Here is a 24500-nt window from a genome sequence, read left to right on the forward strand (position 1 = left end):
GATCTTTCGTCTCCACTGCTCCCTGTCTTCTGCATCCTTCTCTACCACTTTCATGGCCTCTCTCTCACCACATCCATGTATCTCCTCTTTGGCCTTCCTCGTTTTCATGTGCCTGGCAGCTCCATCCTCAACATTCTCCTTCCAACATGCTCTGCATCTCTTCTCAGGATGTGCCCATACCGTCTCAGTCTCATCTCTCTTAGCTTAATTCCCAAGCTCTCCACATGTGCCGTCCCTCTGATGTGCTCATTCCTTATCCTGTCCAACCTTCTCACTCCCATCGCAAACCTTAACATCCTCATCTCCGCCACCTCCAACTTTTGTCTCCTGTCTCTTCGTTAAGGGTACGGTCTCCAATCCATACATCACAGCTGGTCTCACTACTGTCCTATACATCTTACCTTTCACTTTTGCTGGGACTTTCCCATCACAAATGATGTGATAGGAAAATAATTCAACTTATTTACACGGACCTGTTGTTGATTACTTTCCTATAATAGCAAGCTAAGCATTGTACCTGCCCCAGTCTACTTTCTAATTTAGCTTCAAGTGCAATGATTAAAAAAAATTAGTGTTTTTGTATTAAGGTACGAGTCAATTTACAATCTTATGAATATGAAAAATGTGCATTGTTACCTGAAAACATTCATCCCTATGAAAGTGTGGAACCTCCCACATGTCACGTGTTCAGCAAGAAATTGCATCCTCCAAATTTCCTGAGAATAAGCGCTAACAAGAAAAGTAAGTTCTCTCATAATTTTTTGAATAATTTGTGATATCAATTAGTGTTATAGTTTATATAAATAAAAGATAGTGCTCAGTGTAAATGAGTACACCCCCTTTGAAAAGTAACATTTTAAACAAATGTCTCAATGAACACAATTTCTAAAATGTTGACAAGACAAAGTTAAATATAACATCTGTTTAACTTATAACGTGAAAGTAAGGTTAATAATATAACTTAGATTACACATTTGGTGCAAAAATGAGTACACCCCACAACAAAAACTCATACATCTAGTACTTTGTATGGCCTCCATGATTTTTAATGACAGCACCAAGTCTTCTAGGCATGGAATGAACAAGTTGGTGACATTTTGCAACATCAATATTTTTCCATTCTTCAACAACGACCTCTTTTAGTGACTGGATGCTGGATGGAAAGTGATGCTCAACTTGTCTCTTCAGAATTCCCCATAGGTGTTCGATTGGGTTCAGATCAGGAGACATACTTGGCCACTGAATCACTTTCACCCTGTTCTTCTTCAGAAATCCAACAGTGGCCTTAGATGTGTGTTTAGGATCATTGCCATGTTGGAAAAGTGCATGATGACCAAGGGCACGGAGTGATGGTAGCATCTTCTCTTTCAGTATAGAGCAATACATCTGTGAATTCATGATGCCATCAATGAAATGCAGCTCCCCGACACCAGCAGCACTCATGCAGCCCCACATAAGGACGCTGCCACCACCATGTTTCACTGTAGGCACCAGGCATTTTTCTTTGTATTCCTTAACTTTGCGATGCCATGCAGTTTTGAAGCCATCAGTTCCAAAAACATTTATCTTGGTCTCATCACTCCAGAGTATAGAGTCCCAGTAGTCTTCATCTTTGTCAGCATGGGCCCTGGCAAACTCTAGGCGGGCTTTTTTGTGCCTGGGCTTTAGGAGAGGCTTCTTTCATGGACGGCATCCACGCATGCCGTTCCCCTGCAGTGTACGCATATTGTGTCACGGGAAATAGTCACCCCAGTTTGGCTTTCTACTTCTTTAGATAACTGCAGTGAACTTGCATGCCGATTTTCTTCAACCCTTCTCATCAGAAGACGCTCCTGTCGAGGTGTTAACTTCTGTGCGTCTCTGTGAGATGGTTGCAGTTCCATCTTTCTTAAATTTCTGTACCACTTTTGCTACAGTATTCTGACTGATAAGTAAAGCTTTGCTGATCTTCTTGTAGCCTTCATCTTTGTGGTGGAAAGAAATTATTTTCTTTCTCAGGTCTCGTGTCATTCTGACAGCATGAAATGGGAAGGGGTTTTCTTTAAGTAACACAGTCAACTGTCTGCTGGACACGACGAATTAGACTCACCTGTGATTGTATTCTTGTTAAATTAGACATTTGTAGTCGACAATTTAGCTTTGCTCCAGAGACTTTCAGTGGGGTGTACTCATTTTTGCACCACCCTAATTTGAGTAAAACTGAAAAATGTGTAATCTAAGTTATATTATTAACCTTACTCTCACGTTATAAATTAAACAGATGTTATATTAAACTTTGTCTTGTGAACATTTTGGAAATTGTTTGTGTTCATTCAGATATTGTTTAACATTAGCTTGGATGCTAATCCTTTCTTTAAAAAAAAAAACGAAAACCCCTCATCCTTGTTACTTGTTGAAGAGTAAAATGCTGCTTTCATGAACAAAAAAAAAATATTTTAAAAGTGAGATATTGTTTCCTGAGATGGATAAACACATTATTTGAACGGTTAATGTAAAAGAATGGGCTTTATTAAACAAAATTTTACTCAGAGTTTTCTTTCAGAAACGCTGTTTGTCCGCGCATGCGCCTGTTCGTGTTAATGAACGCCAATCAATTTACAGGCGCGCGCACGGGACAGCTGATTTGCATTCGGTGACGCCCACAAATCTCCATAAAAGGCAAAGCTCACAGTCCGGAAATGGTGGACAAAAAACAGTGAGTGAGTTATTTTGCTTCACATCTGGCTCAGTAAAAATAAATACATACATACATACATTATTCAGCAGTGTAATAATCCTCTGAAAAGACTAAAAAAAAATCTGGAGTTGAGCAACAGAAAAGGTTAATTATATATGAATTAAGTGAGGTGAAAAGAAATGTAAACTTATCTACACAGATGCACTGTCCTGGGTTTACTGTATAGTCTATTAGGTTGTTTTTCATATTTAATATTTCTTTAGTTAACTCCATCCACTGTATGGAAAAAAAAACCTATATAAATTGGACTGTGCATGGTATCACAGGTGGACAGTAACAAAGTACATTTACTTGAGTTCTGTACTTAAGTCCACTTTTTGAGTATCTGTAGTTTACTTGAGTATTATTTTTTTTTTTGGAAACTTATGACTTTAACTTCACTACATTTGAAAGACAAATATCGTACTTTTCACTCCACTACATTTCTATCAAGTTACTTGTTACTATGAAGCAGCTTAGAAAGTGGATGTTCTTTTCTTTTCTAAAACGTGATTGGTTTTTTCGCAGCTGACACTGAGATAGCTGAGCAGTAATCACTAGGGTCACGTCACGTCCATAGACTGTATAAAATCAAGTTCAGTGACTTCTCAGCAGCATTATTTAACGCGATCAGTTGATGGCAGAATGGAAGGAGGCGGTTCTTCTGGGGAACGCATGCATCCATGGCTATACCTAGAACCCATGTTTCAGTTTTCTGAAAAGATTAAAGACTCATTTTGTTTTAAATGTTTGCTTTGTTTACCTAAAACGAACCACATCATGGCCTGCAGAAGCATATTGAGGTCTGTAAACGTTTTATTCCAAGAGAAAGCTTGCAATGAAATTGTCTGTGCTTTTAGAGCTAGCGATAACGTTGCAATAGCTATGCAGTCTGATTAGTCAAATGACTTTCTATGGATTTGCCCACCAAGTTGCCATCGCCTTGTCCACGGCTAATGTTAACACAACTACTTAAATTGGACACAGTTAGCATTTAAAAACAGAGTTACGCTAACATGAATAATGTTAACTTATCTGAAGTCCTTTCAGAAATGTTTTGATATAATCTTGCCAAATAAACAGAATGTAGAAAGCTTTCTTTTCTCGTAGCGTTAACCAGGGGCGCAGATACGTTTTTTGAATTGGGGGGGAAAAAAAACTGGGGGGACAAAGCTGCCAGCAAACCAACCCCAACCCCGATATGCCTGTCAAACTTGTTGTGGGTTTCCATAGCAACCAAGCTTGAGCTCGCAACCTGTGCAGTCTGCGCAGCTCAACCAACCGAATATCAGTCTTTGTTTTATGTGAGTTGTTGCAACTATGTATACACTGCTGTGCACCTCAATAAACCGAGTGGTAATTAGTCTTTTGATTTTTCCGTGAGGTTTGCCTTATGCAAAGAAAGACAGCATAGACGTTTTTTCCTCCCTATAAGTGGGGGGGACCGAACGAGGTGAATTTAAATCTGGGTGGGACGAGTCCCCCCCGTCCCCCCCTCTATCTGCACCCGTGGCGTTAACTACCCAATATGATTGAGTTTGAAAAGAGTTTGCTAGCATGCCAGGTAGCGCTTCACTGACTGACTAGCTAGCTTAACATTAAACCACCATGATGCACAGCATGCGTTCATTTTGTAAATCCAGTCGGTTGCTTCAGAGGCATTCGGTACTGTAAGCGTTGTGGCAATAATACAACAATGCATTGACAGAAAATGTACTTTTAATACTTTAGTATTTTTAAAAGTGAGTACTTCAGTACTTTAACTTAAGTAAAAATTTGACTGGACAACTTTCACTTGTATCGGAATAACATTTAACCAGTGTGATCTGTACTTTGACTTAAGTAATGAAGTTGGGTACTTTGTCCACCTCTGCACGGTATCTTCAAAAGTTTTGCCACTCTAGGTCTAGCGCCCCTGCTGGCTGGTTGCAGGTAATTTTTAGCCCCACCCATCCCTGTGAGTTTCAATAACAAAGCAGCCAATCTTCCAGGTCACTTTTCTCCTCTAAACTGGCTTTCCATATACAGTGTCGAATTTGAGCAGTTTGTTTTCTCTATGCTGATGTCTGCACATTTTAATTTTACCCAGAAATTAGATTTTCATTCTTCTTTTAAGGTGTGGATCGACTTGGAAATGATGTGATTGACAGATTTCCCAGAAGAGACTGACTTGAGCCACCCAGCTAACTTTACCATGAATTTTACCCTCATTTATTACTTTTTTTTTTTACTTTTCTGGACACATGCACTCATAAAACCGATTCGCCATTTCTGTTCAAAAAACATTTGAAACATAAAAAGGCTAGTTGAATTGTGCTAACTCAGATCGCCAAACATTTGTCGCAATATTATTTCAGTATTCACAACATCCAACCAGCCAGCGATTGAAATTTGCACAAAAACTCTTTTTCAGTGAACACACACTATTGATAACATTAGGATGGATTTTATAAGTAGGTGCCCCAGATAATGAGTTTTTCACACTGTGCACTGTGACTGCAGCTTAAACAAGCCCCTCCTCCTAAAACCATGGTGAATTTCCAGTTCACGGCCATGTGATAAACGTCTTTCCTAGACACATCCATTTTAATGAAATATATCCAACTGAAACCATTTACATAAGCTTTCTGGATAGATGTGATGGAGAGAATTTGAGAATGTGACCGTATTTGTCTGATCCGTTTCTTCCAGAGAAGAGGGCAGGGCTACCAAAGCAGTGACTTCAACCTCTCGGCATGACTGTGCAAACTCAAGAAGGAGAAAGTCTCAACTGCGTGGACTCTGGTTGAAAATTTGACCACATGGCAGAGGTATTTTGGTTTGAGTTTTGTCAAATGGGAGTGTACGGGAGCATGGCGTCCATTTTTTTATCTGGACGATGGTTAACTCTGTTTATATGAAATATCTGTGTTTTACAAGAGTTTAATTAAATTTGTTTGTCACTGAAATACATAAGCTATTGAAACTTCTGTATGTTTGAAATCTGGATATAAAAGCGCGGTAACCTGATCAATTGGCGTTTACATGAGATCGGCTTGTTGCGCCTAAATTTTGTAAAGATACAAAAGTATTTCAGAAGTTCGGGTATTTTTATGAAAACAAAATGTCTTGTGGAAATGCTCCAATGAATGATTTCTGAATGAATCCTTTTGTATCCAATACAAAACAAAATGACTCCCATTCTTGGGAAAATGCTTTAAAATGGGCTCAGTGGTATCCCAGGTGTGACCTCACCCAACGCGATCCAAGCACATGCTTTACAATGATGGTGTGTGTGGCTCTTGATTTCTTAAAACTGCAATGAAACAGACAGGTATTTCATTTAAAAAAAAGTTTATTTACATATATTACAAGAATAGCACTGACGGGTTCACCAAAGTTCACATTTAAACACATTCCTTTTTGTATCGTTATAGCTACTTTCAAATACTTTATTCAAATCTGATATACTAACGATTTAGTCTTCAAGTTCAAAAGGAAATACTGATATAAGGATTTGTTCTTGCATTGCCACAAAACTAGTGCATGGAAAGAAAACATGGGACGTTTCATTAACGACACTCAAAGAACAATGCAAATCTTCAAACGAGCTACTGAAGTAAAACATGGCAGAACTCCGGCTCTCGTCCTTTCAGAGTTCTGCTTCAAGTCAGGTTCACAAACGCAATCGTTTTCTGGAAACATATCTAATAACTACCACTGTTTCATGTTGAAATCATGAACGGTGGTATGAGAAAGTAAATACACCCCCTGAAAAGTTGTTTATTGCACGCACAGTATCTGAACCTCAGTGCTCTCATTGAAATACACTGATCTAATCTAACAGCAAACACGGAGAGTAATTAGATATATAGGTCTATATAATTTTGCAATCATTTACCTAAATTCTGTAGCTCTAAGAACATTATACATTTTTAAGAACAACTTTTCAGGGTTGTACCTACAGCAAAACACTGGAAAGTGTGTGTTTCGGTGCTATCACTGACGAAGAATATTGTTACCTGATAAGCTTCATTCAGTGAAGTTCAGATTTTATAAATATGTCAAATCAAATACCTACTGTTAGTGTTCCTTAAAATCCAAAGTGCACTGTAAATCATTCACTTCTATAACACACTTCATACAGCTGGATTTCAAATACCTTCTTTTTTTTTTTACATGCCTTTGTTGACTTTGCCCTCACCAGTTCCTCTTGAGGGTTGTTCAAATACTTCATTATTGTCAGTAAAACTTGTTAGATGGCTCTTTTGGAGGACTGAGGGTTCGTACGTATATGAAGAAGTTAACTGTGATCTGATAGAATTGACCTTAATATAAATCTATGACACTTGGTTAGCCGTCTATTCAAAACTCATGACGTAACATATGTATTTCAATCTCAACTTAGCTAGCTAGCGAAGCACACGAGCCGGTTATACCTCAAGATCATGAGTATCACAAAAGCGTGAACGTAACATGCTGATATATTTAATCGTGGCTCCAAAATGCACTGTGAGAGAGGGACAGAGATGGCTGTTGTCATGGTCTCGCAACTAAAGATAGCCTGGGACAAAATTCTGATAGTGTCAGGAATTTAGGATGATCATCTCGCAGTGTGAGTGCTGCTATGGTCTGAACCAGCCAATAGGAACGCAGCATGAAATGACGCACTCTTCAGCGCGACGCTGGCACCAAACCTATTATTGGTTCTCTTCACTGTTTACCAATATAGCGGTGCAGATGGATGATGCACGTTGATGACGTTTTATTCTTGAATATTGATTTGTCGTAGCCTCTGGTTCAGGAGGTGTTATCATCGTGCAGTCTACATACATCAAACTTGATGTTGTATCCAAATTTATTCGACCCATGTCGCACAGCGTGGCTTGCAATAAATCTCAGTCTGTAGGCACCATGACAAGCTGCATCATAGACTAACTGGCGATGATGGTTATTTTTAAATTTTTAACCATGAACAATTAGTTAATGTGAATTTTGTTGCGTAGTTGCGCTTCAGGTCAACACATTTGGTCAGATATTTATTTATTTATTTATAAGTAATTGGTTTGCTCTCCTTTAACCCTTGGCTGGCGAGATAGATATCTAACAGAACTGTAATATATATTTACAGAGCGCAATTAAAATACTTTTTCGATTTAAACATGAAAAATATTCAAGAAATTCACCAAACTGCTTTTTATGCGGCCACCAACTGGTGAGGGCATGTTCACAAAGTCATGTTAAAGACATTTCCAAACTGAAGTTTTACAGTTTATTTCCAGACTACAGCAAGTCCCAGCTTCAAACACGCCACGTGGCAATAAACCTACTTACTAGTTCATAATGGCACGTTGTTTTTCACATAGTCACATTTACAGGATTTTTCTTTTAAATTATTGAACTGTTGAATAGTCAAGTATTTGTTTCATAGAATTTCAGCTTAAGTGCCTGAAATGGATGACAGAAGCACCCTTAGTGGAAGAGGCATCGAGAAAAGATTTATCCATGACATCACTGGAGATGGTGTGGTTGTGTGTAGTTGTGTGCGGTAATGCGGTTCCTCCTTCACAATGACGACGTTGTAGAGTCCACGACCTCTCGTCCGTTGCACACGGTGGGAACGACGGTCGCGGCTGAGGCTGTGGATGAAAGATCGAATGTTTCATGGTCAGTTGTAGTGAAAGACATTTCAACTATTGACCTTTCGTGCACAGAAACGTGATCCAATCTCAGGGTAACCATGTTGATCACTCAAGCATGTAAAGATCTTTGACACTGTTTCCCAAAAGACTGAATCCCACTCGGACATGATCCGCTGAAAGGAACTTGAGCTCATACGCAGAGGAAATTCAGTAGGTATACTCTTATTAGTATTAATCTTAAAGGGGACATGTTTTGACAAACACACTTTTTCAGTGCTTGTGCACACCCACAAGCTCAACCCAATCAGCTTTTTTTTCTGCCGATTTCAGAAAACATGCGCTTCAACAAGCCGGTCAGATTTCGCTCCTCTTTCTATGTCACAAGTGGAGCTCATTAGAATTACGCCACCCCCTCATCTGAGTATCTCCACTCACAGCTTCAGAACTGCCTTTGCAAATGAATACTTGAGAAAATTGTGACCTGATTAGCCAGCTGAAGGGGGTGGGGTGAGTCGTGGCTCGTTATAATTTAAAGGAACAGGCACTCAAATCCAGCCGTTTTAAACAGGTTGAACAGCGAGCTGTGGTGCTTTATCCTTGTGGTATTTTCACCAAATCATGTCACAAACATATGTTATTTGCCAGCTGGGAGGTCCGTATCGTGAAATACCATGACCGAGGTCTTGAAAGTACTGACCAAGGCCCTCTGGACCGAGGTCAGTATTCAAGGTCGAGGTCACGGTATTTCACCATACGGACCGACCTTAAGCTGGTAAATAATAATATATTTATTTTTTCTTTAACAAATTCTAACAGAAAACGAGAGCGCCCAAAAGGGAAAACCGAGCTGAGCCGCCATTTTGAATCTTCATTCATGGCTGTAATGCAAATGGCTTCCTCCTCGGTATACAAGTGCACTTCCATGGCAGGAAAAAAACTACATTTTGCCACCTATGTAGTCCCCTATTTATACAAATAGGAGTCATTCAGGATTCAGCCATGTTTTTGCTCAGCGTTAGCAACAGTTAGAGGTTTTTAGCTTTCTCCTGCAATGTTTTTTTTTTATTTCTTCTTCCTCAGGGTAGTAAAACTTGCTTTCGCTGTGAAGACTGTCGTTATCACTATCCATGATGTAAAATTAATGCTATTCTTCTGAGAAATGCTGGCAAAAATTTATAAGATTTTTGATAATCTGATAAATAAATCTTATTTAAAAAAAAGATAAATGTTGCCAAAAAATGCTACTATGTTTGTTGTTGTGAACGAGCAAGTCGCCAGAGGTCCATAACCGGGGTCCGTAACCGGGGTCCGTATCCTCGCCAGCCAATCAGAGCGCAGGATTTGATGGAAACCGCACCGTGAAAAAAAAATTTTCTTTAAGACCTCAGGGAACTGTGTCAACTTGTGTTAAAGGGGTATAATATGTCACCTTTAAGCATGCAGGCTATAAAGTTGTATGATGTTGCCTATTTGTTCTAACCTTAAAGGAATACACCAGCAATTTTAAACCTCCTTAATCATGAGATGATATTTATGACATATATGTTTTTACCATGGATGCGTTACTCTGTCATGGGAAAAGAACAGAATGATTATTGATGTGTAACTCACTTAGAAGAAGAAGTAAAAAAAATAATAATAAGCACAAGTTAGTTATTTGAGAGTAGGTTAAAATATGCTTGTATTTTACTTTACGGTTGTAAAGTATTCCTTTCACCCTGATAAGGACGAAGCAGGTATTTGACTACCGTGCGAGTAGGTGGAGCTCGGGGCTGTAGCGCCTGTGGAGAACCGATTGTCCTTGGCCCTCAGCATTGTCACGTTCTTCTGCGGCTGAAACAGTATGATGTGGATCTTGGGGGCGAAGAGGCAGCCGAGGACCACGGAGCCGCTCAGACTCACCGAGATGCACATGGTGGTGGTCTGAACCTGTGGAGTACACCGAGAAACATGGGCTGTAAGATATTTCTCAGCGGTGAAGATCGAGACGACACTCTTATAGCACCATGTTATAATTCAAAAGAATTTACTGAGTAATTTATTGACATTTCACCTAAATGCCTCTAGTCATGTTTTGATATTTGGGTCATTTTTATTCAGCTTTTATCAGCAATTGTCACATCGTTATCCTCTGCACAAGAAGGCCATGTATCTGCACTCACCTCTGTGTTTTTGAGTGGTGTGTGTCATTCGCGTTAAGTTCCCTGGTCACGTCTTACATGCTCACTTCTTTTCCTGCTTTGCCGAAAACTCTTTATTCTAAATTCTGTTGTTAGCATATTAAAAAGCAGATTAAATATTAAAAAGCCAATTAATCATAGAACATGCAATGATTGTTCATTTGAATTCCATTTCTAATTATTAGTGCCTCATTAGAATAAACAATTTATTTTAATGACGTTCTTAATATTTGTCTCTCGAGGTTACGGTGATGTGTCTCATTTTTCAAATCACACTTTGAATACAGCTCTGTCTTAAGGCCTGTATTTATTAGCTTTATAAGTGAAGTTCGTTAAATGACTCCTTGCAGTGGCAGTGGATTGAATCAACGTCAATCCGCGAGACACCAGGAGCAGCGTTTTCCAGTTTGAGCTCACCACCAGGGCTTTATTATTTTATTTCGGTGATGCCATCAGTAATAAACTTCTTGTTTAACAGATCAGACTTCCATTCGTTAGCATATATTGCAAATTGTGCCTCTTAATTTTCTTCAGTTTTAGCAAGCAGGTCCTCTGTTAAACTGCTAAAACCTTGGACACCTTCATGCTCCTTGACAGGTTAGCATCTCGTTCAGCAGTCAGTTTTACCTTTCGTTTTCTGTGCTTTCATAGCGTGTCGCAGCATGATAGACCAGCAGCATGTCTACAGGAAATTATGATGTTCTGCTTACATCATCAATCTGCACAATGCAGAAAACAGGTTTGTAGAAACACGAACGTTCTTCAAAGTGAGCTTGAGGTAATTAGGACATATTTTTCGTTTATTCGCATGATGTGTGACCATCGAAACCACAGCACTTGGAGCTGTACTTTGAGTTTCGTGTTATCCTGCAGCATCTTCCTATTGGCGGGTTTTAGCTGAGCGTTGGAGCAGTCTCTCACCATGAGATTTGAATCAAAATGTCTCTGTGTGATAACTTTAAAAGCTTTTTTGTCGATGTGTTGATTCGCAGTACCATTAAATCGACTTCTGGTGACCGCAGTGCCATATTATGCCTTCCAAGGTTGCCAGTCTCAAGTCACGAGCAAAGAATATTCTTTACAATGTGCAGTGTTTTTTTTTTCTGCAAACCTGGAAATGTAGCTTATGTAAACCTGGTGTAAGACACATGTGTAGTACCAACCCGGCAGATGTTTGGAAAGCGTTCAGTTGTCTCCCGCAGTAAAGTGTCAGCTTCGATTCTCATCAACTTAAAATGTTCCTGAGAGCACAGGCTCAGGATTTCATTTGTGTTCCTGCACTGTTTTGTCTGTCAAAATTTTTGTTCCATCCACATTGTTATTGCAAGCTCAAGACACCAGCGTGTGATGAGTAGAGCTCATTTGGGATCACCCCATGCGCTACTCTGTGGTAAGCCGTAAAACACTGGACGAAATACCAAAGCGAGGCCTGACAGGAGCCAAACCGCTGTGGGAAGGAAAAGGGAGAGTGAGGAAAATACGAATCTCTTTGTTGCGCTGACAATCGCTGCACTTTGCTCCCATCCACGAGGCCGAGGGTGCCGTGCTGAATCCCATCGCCGCGAGCCTCTCTTTTATGCCAGAATACATTAAAACTAATTCTTTTCCAAACTGTCTTCACACTGAGACAGAGCTCCTCATTAGTTATGATTCTACATTTTAAACATGGCCAAAGGCTTTCTGAATACATTTTTAGACCGTTGTAAACATCTGCTCTATCTTGGTACCAGAGATTGCTAGGTCTGTTTTGCTAATTTGGCACAGGAATGATGCAACTTTGAAAACGAGGATTTGTAGACTAAGGTCATGTTCACAACAAAAGTTTAAAGTCATGTTTTCTACCGTACTGATATGCACGTTTAGCAACAAACAGGGAGCAGCTGGTACGATTAGGCTGCTTGCATAATGCCAACTGAACCTGAGAAACTTTTACTGATTATGAGCAACATTAGCATATTTATTGGAAAATAACCCTTGTACAAGGAGACACTGCCCAGAACCTACTGTATCGCTGAATGCTAATGTGAGCCGCTCTTTGTTAGGAAAAAACAATTGACATGAGATTCTTGCAGAATCAGCTGTCGATAAGTTAAATGTTGAACGTTTGATTGAATACATCTTGATATTCAATGAAACTACAAGTTTAATCTTTTTATTATTGTGGCTGGAGCTGAGCTCCAGTACTGTGCAAAAGTCGTAGGGCACCCCATGATTTTTTTTTTCATTCAAACTTTGTTATAGATTTCTCTTTTCTGACTTCGACATTATTGAGTCAAAACATTACAAAAACATTTTCGAGTTCCAAATGTTCGTTTTCCAGCACAAAATTAAATGTTACAGAAAAAAAGTTTGTATCTGAGCAGCATATTCCATCCATAAGAGAGCACGTTTCAGATTAAAAAAGAAAACATAATGAACGTTACTGTGTTTTGGTGCAAAATTTAGAAGCAAGTGTGACAGTCAAAGTGTCCAGATGAACTGTGGCTGGTTCTGTAAGATGCTCAGTAAAACCTACAGCTCATTTCCGCATAAAACTGCACTCACTGGACCGGAGACTACTTTTTTTCTTTTCTTTTTTTTTTAAAGCAAAGGGTCGTCTCACACCAAATATTGATTTTGTTTCATTTATTACAGCTTACTGCTTACTCTCATCTCATTATCTGTAGCCACTTTATCCTTCTACAGGGTCGCAGGCAAGCTGGAGCCTATCCCAGCTGACTACGGGCGAAAGGCGGGGTACACCCTGGACAAGTCGCCAGGTCATCACAGGGCTGACACATAGACACAGACAACCATTCACACTCACATTCACACCTACGCTCAATTTAGAGTCACCAGTTAACCTAACCTGCATGTCTTTGGACTGTGGGGGAAACCGGAGCACCCGGAGGAAACCCACGCGGACACGGGGAGAACATGCAAACTCCGCACAGAAAGGCCCTCGCCGGCCACGGGGCTCGAACCCGGACCTTCTTGCTGTGAGGCGACAGCGCTAACCACTACACCACCGTGCCGCCCCTTACTGCTTACTGTTTATGGTATTTTTTAATGTTGGAACATTTCATTTAATTATTTTTAAAAGCCATTTTTGGTCTACAGCATTTGCCTAAGACTTTTGCACAGTATTGTATTTTCAAAATAATGTAGATTTTTCCAGTAATAATCTCCTTTTTTTCACCATGTAGCAGTGTAATGTGTCAAAACTACTGTTGCTGTTGCTTTACTGATTATTGTTGTTTTACAGTGATTGTACCTTTTGTTTTACAGTGATTGTACCTTACGTAATATTATCTGCACAATGAAATGAAAATGTCACAGTCGATTTTCCTCAGTTTAACAAAGTCGCTTCAGTGTAGTTGGTTGCTATTTCTTTGTAGCTTGTCGTGTAGCTTTATCAAAAGTGGAGTCTGACTGTAGCTATTTTAAACCACGAGTTTCTGAAGCTTTAACTGTTTGTCTGTAGCTTGACAAGTTGAAATGGCAAAGTAGCTTCCCTAACACTGCTTCCAGAATATACATCCACACAGCAAAATCCCCAGTGTTGAATTAACACCCAGAGTGTTTATATAGGTCCAATTGGACCCAAATTAACTCTGAAAGTGTTAATTCAACACTGAGGAATTTGCTGTGCAGTATATTTTTGCGCTATAAAGTTAAGTCACAGCTTCTTGTGTTGACGATCGGAAACAGCAAATGCATGTTGATGAGATAAAATTGTTCACAAGAACAATCTGAATGTCCTGCCGCTTTGTTTTACTCGCTATTGCTTTACTAAAAACATGACATCAGTCATGAAGATTTCAGGAAAGTTACAGGCTAATGACATTTTGTGTTACCTAATGTTGCCTTTTAAGTACTACTTTACTGAACAACTTTTTCCTGTTTCTGTGCATTATGCAAATTTATAACTAATGCGCCAACTTTTGACATACTTGAGCTTTCTTTTAAAAACATAACACGTTTTGCTTGTCTTGTGTGTGTGTATATAGATAGATAGATAGATAGATAGGGGCGGCACGGTGGTGTAGTGGTTAGCGCTGTCGCCTCACAGCAAGAAGGTCCGGGTTCGAGCCCTGTGGCCGGCGAGGGCCTTTCTGTGTGGAGTTTGCATGTTCTCCCCGTGTCCGCGTGGGTTTCCTCCGGGTGCTCCGGTTTCCCCCACAGTCCAAAGACATGCAGGTTAGGTTAACTGGTGACTCTAAATTGACCGTAGGTGTGAATGGTTGTCTGTGTCAGCCCTGTGATGACCTGGCGACTTGTCCAGGGTGTACCCCGCCTTTTGCCCGTAGTCAGCTGGGATAGGCTCCAGCTTGCCTGCGACCCTGTAGAACAGGATAAAGCGGCTAGAGATAATGAATGATATATATATCTTGCGAGACAACACATTATTCTTTTCTCCGATTGCCATCACCTCAAACAGATCTAAAGATACTTTGCAATTCTTTCCTCAATCTGGTCTCCACTTTGCACTGATGAGAAAACATTGGCTTTCTTCCTGGCACAGTGATCTTTTCTGACAGCTGTTTCCGACGGCAGGCCTGCCATTGCCGCTCACACGGCCTTGGGTGGTTCTTGATGACTGTGTTTATCGTGGAGTTAACTGAGTTCCGACATCTCACACCACACAGCAAAACAAGTTCACTGATAAAGCATGACAGGCCGCCCACAGTCTCCTGGAGGGACTCGTAACACACTCGAGTGTTACATGTTCACACCTCTGAGTTGTGTGTTTGCGTTGGTCGATTTGCTGGATTTATCTGGTTAAACAGCGAGTGTAAAAAGCCATCTGACACTTAATGCCCCATACGTTATGGCATGTCGGAGCTGTACATATAATAAATAAACATTTTTTATGGCTAGTGCATTAATCTTTCAAGAAGCATCAGCATATCAAAGCAACATTACTCATCCTTTTCGAAGATGGGCATTTTGCTACTTGAACATCCACTGTTAAAACTGTAAAAATTATGTTTTGTTGTTGTGGAGCATTACCAAGACCTCTGAAGCTCTTTGAAATTACATGATTGTTTTCCATTTCAAAACCTTTAAAGGATGACTGTAAATAGTCTGTCTAAGAAGAGTACATATTATCTCTGTGTGAACATCTATTTGTCACAGCAGTTGAAATTAAAATAAACGGGGATCGAACAGGGAAAAAATGACTTAAATGTTAATAATATAACATTACATTTTGGATTGGTTGTGTGTGTATATATGTTTAAATAAGAACTGTTCATGGTAATGCACTCAGACTTTACGTTAAAGATGCATAATTGTTACTCACCCTGTAGTCACTTGCGGTGACGTAGAAGATGGGCTGAAAGGCCAGCCAGATGATGCAGGTGGTGTACATGGTGAACCCAATGAACTTGGCCTCGTTGAAGTTCTCAGGGCACTTCCTGGTCTTAAAGGCGTAGAACGTGCACAGGACAATGAGGATGCAGTTATACGTGAGCGACACCAGCATGCTGGAATCCCGACTGTTGCACTTCAGAGTCACCACGTCACGCCTCTCGGGACTCGCTTCCTTCCTGACACCTGGTGCTTCAACCAGGAGCCACACCAGTGACACCAACAGCTGAACAGAGATCAGCGCACCACAGATGGCCACTTGTGACGCGGGACTGATAAAGCGAGGCCGCTGGGCGCCGTCTCGCACTCCACCAAAGATCCGCGCAATCCGATTGGTCTTGGTGAGCAGGGCGGAATAGCACACGGCGAATGAGGTGCCGAGGCCGAGGCGTCGCAGGGCACATACAACTGCAGATGGCTTGGCAATGTAGATGAAGGTCATGGCGTAGCACAACAGAACCCCCAACAGGAGGATGTAGGACAGCTCACGGCCACTAGCCTTCACCACTGGAGTGTCGTTGTGCCGTAGAAAAACTCCAGCCACGGCCAGGGTACACATCATCCCCAGACAGGCAATGGTTACAGGTCCTACCGCCCAGGCATCTGACCAGTGGATGTATTCTTCTGGAAGCTCGTAGCAGCCAGTCAGGTTGGCCAAAGGCCATTCTCCAAAGCCACAGTCCTCACAGGTGAACTCGTCCAGCAGGTACTGATGGGCTTGGCAGGGAATGCAAATCCAGCAGCAAACATCCCCTGGTTGCATGCTCTTGGCCTCGTTCGGTTGGCAGGGGTCACTGCACTGAGAGGTGGGCACTGCTCCTCTCGCCCACTGTAAAATGCTGGTGTTAAGAACCAGACTTTGGGCCCAGTACCCCACCTTCCTGTAGACATACCTTCCATGCTCTTGCTGATAGTGGAAAATGTTGTAGCGGCCCAAGCTGTCACCCAGAGAGGTGAAGCGCACCACGTTCTCCGTATCAGCAGGTCTAAATGGAGCTAGTTAGAGATGATAGAAAGAAAACAATAGAAAGAGCAGTGAAATTTTAATAAAAAGACAGTATGAAATAAAAAATGGTTTCACTTTAAGAGCACATCCTTCACTTGGCACATTTACTCGCTAGAAAATGATCTCATCCTGCCTCCAGCAAAGTTTTTGAAAAATGCAAAGGCTTTGAGCAACGTTTGCTAATTATCACCACCTACTAGACAAAACATTTTAATGTCCATTAGTTTAATGCTGTGAAAAGTAGCTCTTTATTATGGGTCATCAAAGGCCATGGTTAACAACCAGATCAATCAAAATAGCTTCAAAAGAAAAAAAAAACAGTTGGAGAGTGAAACGAAGCATCTAGCGTCTCCACTGATCTTAGACAGCTGAAACCCCATTGGTGGGCTGATTTGCTGAAGCCCCATGGGCTCTGTTGCTGAAACTGAGTCCACTGCCTCACTTGAGTTCCTGAAGTGCTGGTTTTAATGATTAAAAACAATGAAATATTTAAATGTTAATTGCGGCTGAATCAACGTTTTCCTTCTTACAGGCTCTACCAGATCCAATATCGAGTCCTCCCTATGCTTATTTTTCTTCTCATGGTTTAACTCTGTGCAGCTATGCTGACTGGAGCTGTGTGCTCACCTAATAATTACAGTCTTTAAATCAGGAATTCAGCAACATCCTTTTAATCAGCAATAAAAACAACTTGCAACATAGACCGTTCATCTGAGTGATGTCTGAACATTCATTGAACTAGCTTTCCTCTCTTGATAAAGGGCATACTTCATGGATAAACACAGTTGATCATGAATGAAAGACAGTAGGTGGCAATTCGCATTATGCAAATCAAATCATGCTAATTGGTCCCACTAGCTTTCAGCAATTGCTATTCATTTTGAAGTATCCTTTTATGAAGCTGTCATTCGCGTCACTCACCATCAAACTTGGTCTTGAGGATGAACTCACGATAGAACCTTTTGCCGTTCCCAGGCTTCATGGCATCGCACACTCGTGTGGTGTTGGGGCACACGGCCTGCCGCATGTTATGCAGAGCGTGCGCCATTGCATAGACGGCATTGACGACGAACATGATCTTTGACTCCTGCTTGAACGAGCCATCCCTCAGGCTGTGTCTGGCGCAACTGGACTCGTGCAACTGACACCCAAACTTGTGCTCCCAGAATTCCCTGAACCAGGGGTTGCGTGTGTTGAGCTCTGGAGTGAGTTTGGTGAAGTAGTCCTCGAACTCGCGGATGGAGTAGGAGGAGAGCTCGATCGTGAAGGCTCCGTTGGCCGCTTTTTCACTGCCATGCACCACGCTTTCCTGTGCCCCCCAGCCATCACTTGCCACCCAGATAAAGGTGACATTCATGCGTGCTGCTGCAACCAGAAGCTCTCTGGCATCCTCACTGCGTGTGAACAGGGTCACCACTTTGGCATTGGCTTTCTGCTGCAATGAGCGGATCACAGTCTCGTAGTTGCCCCGATTCATGGACCGGCTGACTTTTACCGAAGTGGCGATGCAAATCTGGCGCACACGTGCTTCTTGCTGGAAAGCGTCGATGCCTGTCTCACCATAGTCGCCCTCCGAGGCCACTGTTGACACGTAGGTCCAGTTGAAGTACCGCAGGATTTCAGCCATGGCTTTTGCCTGGTAGAAGTCTGGCGGTACGGTTCGAGCAAAGTAGTCATAGCGGGATTTGTCGCTCAGCTTGGCACTAGTGGAGGCATAGCTGATCTGAGGGATCTGGAAGAGCCGCAGCAGGTTGGCCACCTGGAGACATTTGGGGAGGAGAAAAGACAGTCCTGATATCCTACTCCAAACTCTATCAAGACATTTTTTTGTGTGTCTGGAGCTATGATGCTGGTGCAGCTAACCAATAAGAGAAGCTTATAGAAATTGAGGTAAGCTAAATTATGAGCAAAGGGGAGATCTTTCTTTCATATCACAATGATAAACATTGTGGGAAATTATCCTAGGCTTTCAGGCTACTCCATGAATAGTGTCATATATCCTGTGTACATTCACAATTCAGCAGGTTTATAGACCCAGTGATCGTCCCCTCGCAACATTTTGTGCCTCCAGTTACATTGTCTCCACACAAATCAATTTAGATAGATAGCCAGGGGCTGTCTGCAAAGCTTGTTGACAAGCAATCAGCCACACATTCCGATCTCGATGCCCGTCCATGTCCCCTCTTTAAGAAAAGATTGCTTCTGGCTATATATCCATTCAGCATGGAGAGGGATTTAGATCCTACAAAACCTCCATGTTCATTCGTTATCTAACTCATCTGGGTCAATCATTTCTTCTTGCCTCTCCATGGGACATGGGCAGGTTTCACTCTGATGGCTCGAGATAGCAGCAACCGAAAATAACAGATAAGGAATACTGTTACATTTGTCCCAGGGCATGATGAGGTTAAATTTAGGTGTTGAAATCCAGCTTTTATGGTTCACTATAACCGTTGCTAGCAGGCATGGAGAGGGGAAAAAGTATTGAGTTTGTCTCAACTTTTTGCTTACTCTCAGCGTAAAACATCCTTTTGGATATTTCAGTGGAGCATGGAGACAAAATTATCCATTTCAATCTGGAGGTGGCATTTCTTCCTTAACTCTTGCAGTTTGCTCATGAGCTTTGAAGTGGAAATTCAGGTCACACAGTCAGGTCTATCTATAAGTATTTGGACAGTGATGCAATTTTCATAATTTTGCCTCTGTACACCACCACAGTGGATTTGAAATGAAGCAATCAAGATGCGATTCAAGGGTCGGCCTTCAGCTTTAATTCTAGGAGTTGAACAAAAAAAAATTGCATTAGCCATTTAGGAATTACAGCCTTTTTTCATAGTGCTTCCATTTTCACAGGCTCAAAAGTAATTGGACAATTGACTGATGAGCAGTTTCATTGCCAGGCGTGACCCGTTTCCTTGTTAGTTCACTGAAGTTGATTCCAGGTGTTGAATTTGTATTTGGCAGCTGTTGGGAACTTTTAGGCACGTGAACAAGGCCAGCATTAGACTGAAAAAGTAAAACAGACCTATCAGAGAGAAAGCCGAAGCTTTTGGAGTGGCAAAATAAAGAAACTGACAGAAATGGATTGAAAAGAAGGAATGCACTGGTGAGCTCAGCAACACCAAAAGGCCTGGAAGATCATGGAAGACATCTAAAGTGGATGATCATAAAATTCTTTTCTTTTCTCAAAAACATTCACAACATCTAAGTCAAGAACACTCGAGGCAGTATTATTATTATCAAAGTCTACAGTCACGAGATGCCCTCATGAATGTAAATGCAGAGAGTTTACCTCAAGATACAAGCCAAGGGTAATACTCAAGAACAGAAAGGCCAGATTAGACTTGGCTAGAAAGCCTGCCCAGTTCCAGAATGAGATTTTTTTTTCTTTGACAGATGAAACCAAAATTAACTTGTACCAGAATGATGGGAAGAGGAGAGTATGGATAAGAGAAGGAAGGGCGGGGGCGTCGTGGCTCAGGTGGATAAGGCGCCATGCCATAAATCCGGGGACCTGGGTTCGATTCCTGCTCGAGGTCATTTCCCGAGCCCTCCCTGTCTCTCTCTCCCACTCATTTCCTGTCTCTACACTGTCCTATCCAATAATAAAGGTGAAAAAAGCCCCAAAAAAATCTTTAAAAAAGAGAAGGAAGGGTCCATATCCAAAGCATGCCACATCATCTGTCAAACATGGTGAACATGGGCATGTACGACTTTCAATGGAACTGAATCACTGGTGTTTGTTGATGATGCTTCACAGTACAGATGGATAATGACCCAAAACGTATTGTGAAAGCAACACGCAAGGCAAGTTTATTTATATAGCACATTTCATACACAATGGCAGTTCAATGTGCTTTACAGAAGTAAAAACAGTAAACAATAGAGAAATAAAATTACATAAAATAATTTTATCTTTATTCTAAAATAATTAATTAAAAGAATTAAAAGAAAATAATAAGAATTAAACAATAGTAGAAATAAAATATTAAAATGCCAAAAAGACAAAGAAAAAGGAGAAAAAGAAAGAAAGAGAAAAAAAAGAAACTAGCAGAATAAAATAGAATAAAGTTAAAGTAAATTTAAAACATGCAGAGAAAGTAAAGATTATAAAAACGCGAGCTTCTTAAGGCAAAGAAATGGAGTGTTCTTAAATGTCCAAGCCAGTCAACACAATTGAGAATGCTGTTCATGAATGCAAGACAAAAAACAAAGGCACAAACAAGCAGCTTATCTTTTTAACCGTTGGTTTGTCCAAATACTTTTGAGCCTGCAAAAATGGGCCGATGAAATAAACCTCTTCAATTCAAGCTGAAAGTCTACACTTGAATCACATTGATCGCTTCGTTTAAAAATCCATTGTGGTGATGTACAGAGGCAAAATTAGGAAGATTACAGCGCTGTCCAAATACTTCTAGACCTGACTGTACATTCTTATTTCCCAAAGCTTCAGAGCAATCACTGGAGGAACTCAGGGAACCCATTTACTTTGCAAATTGGAATGACAATTAGGCCTGTGGGGAGCACTGGCTGATGATGGAAAGTCAGTGTCCAGGAGGATTCACATATAGCACAAGGCTGCTCACATTAAAATACCATTCGCTGGAGGATTCTTGGGCCAATTGTTCTGTTTTAGGATCTGATTTTGCCTTTTGTATTTTAATGACTTGCAATGATATGGACATCACGAACTGACCCTCGGTCAGACTTCCCTCTGGAACACCCCATACTTTGGGTTCATGAGCTTGAGACGTGCCAGTGCTCAGTAGACTAAATTCGATAACAATACTCCAAAGGGGTTGGCTGCAATTTTCTCCTTCCCGAATTAAATTCTAATTTCGAGTCCCACCTAAGGCAAATCTATTTCTGTTCGGCCCCCAGACATGTACGGCTGTTGTTATTGTATCCGTCTCTGCATGCATATGGCGAAGGGATTCTTATTCAAGCTGAAAATAATCATATTCTCTGAATATATGCAACAGTGTGCGCTGTTATGCTACTGCCCAGCTGTGCCAGTGTTAAACTCTCGGAGCAATTTCACCTCTTTGAAAAGTTATTGGTTCTTAGCTTCCTAAAATGGGTCTAATCTGTTGTAGGGTTCGACAAAAACCCTTTCAGGGTAAACTTTGGGTAACCTGATCATCGTCTTAAAATGTTAAGCAGTTTTGCCAGAGAAAATTACATGACCGGCATAGAGGTTAAGTATTAGTACAGAACCATGTTTGGTCTCCCAAAGGACCTGATAGATGGTTCACAAATCATTCTTTTGACGTTACAGAGTACAAAATACTTTCCTGTCATTGTGGGAGATGCACTGTAGTGAGAAATGAGCTCTCTTCAAAAATTCAAAGCTCCTCAAGGGATCTTTGGATAGTTAAGGGTTCTCAGCTTTCTAGAAATTGTACTTTGAACTCTGTTTGAGCGGGAAACCCTTTGTCGAAGGCTGATTGGATGTATATTCCATTCCATAATGGTTAAAGACCATTCTCTGAAAAATGTCCCTCAAAAAATCCCACCCTTTTTCTGGCACCTTTAAAAGCGTGCTGATGGCTCATAATGATGCATTGCTGAAAATATGTGTCATGTGACATTCACATGTTAAATCTTGTGGAAACTGAAAGTTTCTGTGTAGAACTATACAACACAGAGTTTCCCTTTGAGAAAAGGATCCATGGTGGCACGGAAGCACAATGGGTGACATCGATGCCTCGCGGCTTCATAGCTTTGCTTCTGAGCCAGGCTTACTGTCTGTGTGGAGTTTTACAGGTTCTCACCATATCGGTGTGGGTTTCCGTCAGTACTCTGATTCCTGGTCAGTGGATTGCTGTTCCCTGTGTGTGTGACCTGCAGTGGACTGCCTGATTCTCAGTGTTCCTGGGAAAGACTCTATATCCACTGTGACCCTGACCAGAATAAAGCACTTGCTTGAGATGAAAAATTGAATGACTAAACAAAGCTAGAATCCTAAACACCCAAAGAAACCTCAGGTAACGCTTGTATCGAATGGTGCACCTGTATTTTAATTCTGTAGCTCTGGAAGAACAACATTCCATGTGAAAGCGACCAGCACAGCCTTGTCCACATGCTGATAGACATTAGATATGAGGAGTTAAAGTGCATATTCTGGACCAATTAAATTTTTTTTTAATATGAAAGTATGTCCCTTTGCACACTCATCCAGAAGGGTAATTTTGCACAAGGCCATCTGTCTACAGCAGAAAAAAATAAAATAACAAAACGTGTCTGGAAAAATCCCAAGGGAGTCTGGAGCCAGAATTGTGACGTTATTTGCGGAAGCGCCAGCAGGCTGCGCGAGCTTGTGCGGTTTCAGTGCACAGCCTGTGTAGACCAAGCGCTCCCATTTCTCTCTCATTGTCCGGTCTTTTGGGAAATGATCTGTACTAATCCCATCAAGATTGGTGTTGCTACACCCTCCTATGATACATCTGTTAACCATTTTAATAATTACATGATAACGTTGAAGAAATTTGCAGAAAACCACCAGGCCGTTTTCTCATAAACAAACCAGCGCTGACGTAGGATTCAGAAGGAGGCGTCCCGCACGTGACGTCACGAAAATCAATGTTTGCCAGGAAATCCAAATGCCAAGTTTTTCAGAGGCGGACCAATTCGCCTCAAATGGCTTGATTTCAACTGAATTTTTCTGGTATTGCGCAAGGTAAAAAAATTGCAGAGAATGCAGAATGTTACAGATATTTGACCAAAGTTTAATATAAAATAGGAGAATTACATTGATCTTGCTCCTGAATTTACCCGTGATGTGCACTTTAAGTGTTTATATTCTTAACACTGCACAACAACCAGGTTTAAGGAGCCCAGTGGGTCTCCCACTGGAGAGCAGATGAATCATTGACCCCAGGAGGAGAAACGGGGAATGTAATTCGTTGAGCCAAGAGCAAGTCTGGTCAGGTCCAAAACCCGGGTTCACTATCAGAACTTCCTACCCACAGAGACTCGTCCTGTTCAGACTATCTCAGATGCAAACCGAGGATGTTTGTGCATTAAGATTTCATTTACGTTTCACTGCTTTTGTTTCTTTCCCTTTCATTTGGCATCTTCGATCTCAGGTGGAGTGTCTCAGAGCTGCACTGAAGCGTTTGACAGAGACCAGCTCAGCTGTGCTTTACAGTCCAGCACACTTTACAGAAACACATCAGCATGGGAGAAACACCCCTAATCTGACTGTCCCCCCCCCCCCCCTTTTTTTTTAAATTTTCTCGGTCTTTAATCTGTACACACAGAACTGAATATTTATCATCTCGTTATCCTGTATGTGTGTATGCATGCAGGTAATCTGTTGGAGCATTTACTGACATCTGTCTGAATTCACTTAGGCAAATAATGTCCTACTGTCCCTCTACCAGAGAAAGAGACCGAGAGACCATCTTTGGGCATTTGTTCAAATCCAATTTGAAAGGAAGCGGCTCATTGAGCTCCTTATTTTGGCCAGATTTACGGGTCACGTTGCAGGTATCCTGCTCAGTGTAGGCAATCTAATGTTTAGGCAATTCACACATGGGTGACCATACTGTCGTTCTGACTATGGAGTGTGAAGAAACGTAAATAAAGCTTTTCTTCTGGCTAACAGTTGCCTTTGTACTCAA

General features: G+C 41.2%; 1 protein-coding gene across 1 annotated transcript in view; it reads right to left on the reverse strand.

Moving 5' to 3' along the window:
- Positions 1-7833: 7833 nt before the first annotated feature.
- Positions 7834-24500, reverse strand: part of grm2b (glutamate receptor, metabotropic 2b) — a 32319-nt gene continuing 15652 nt past the window's right edge. The window contains exons 2-5 of the mRNA XM_060910506.1: positions 17797-18634; positions 15802-16865; positions 10086-10266; positions 7834-8334 (exon numbers count right to left, since the gene is read on the reverse strand). Coding sequence (XP_060766489.1) covers positions 8261-8334; positions 10086-10266; positions 15802-16865; positions 17797-18634 — 2157 coding nt within the window. The 3' untranslated portion in view covers positions 7834-8260. The remainder of the gene's footprint in view (positions 8335-10085; positions 10267-15801; positions 16866-17796; positions 18635-24500) is intronic.

Source organism: Neoarius graeffei, chromosome 26 (assembly GCF_027579695.1).
Source record: "Neoarius graeffei isolate fNeoGra1 chromosome 26, fNeoGra1.pri, whole genome shotgun sequence".
NCBI lineage: Eukaryota > Metazoa > Chordata > Actinopteri > Siluriformes > Ariidae > Neoarius > Neoarius graeffei.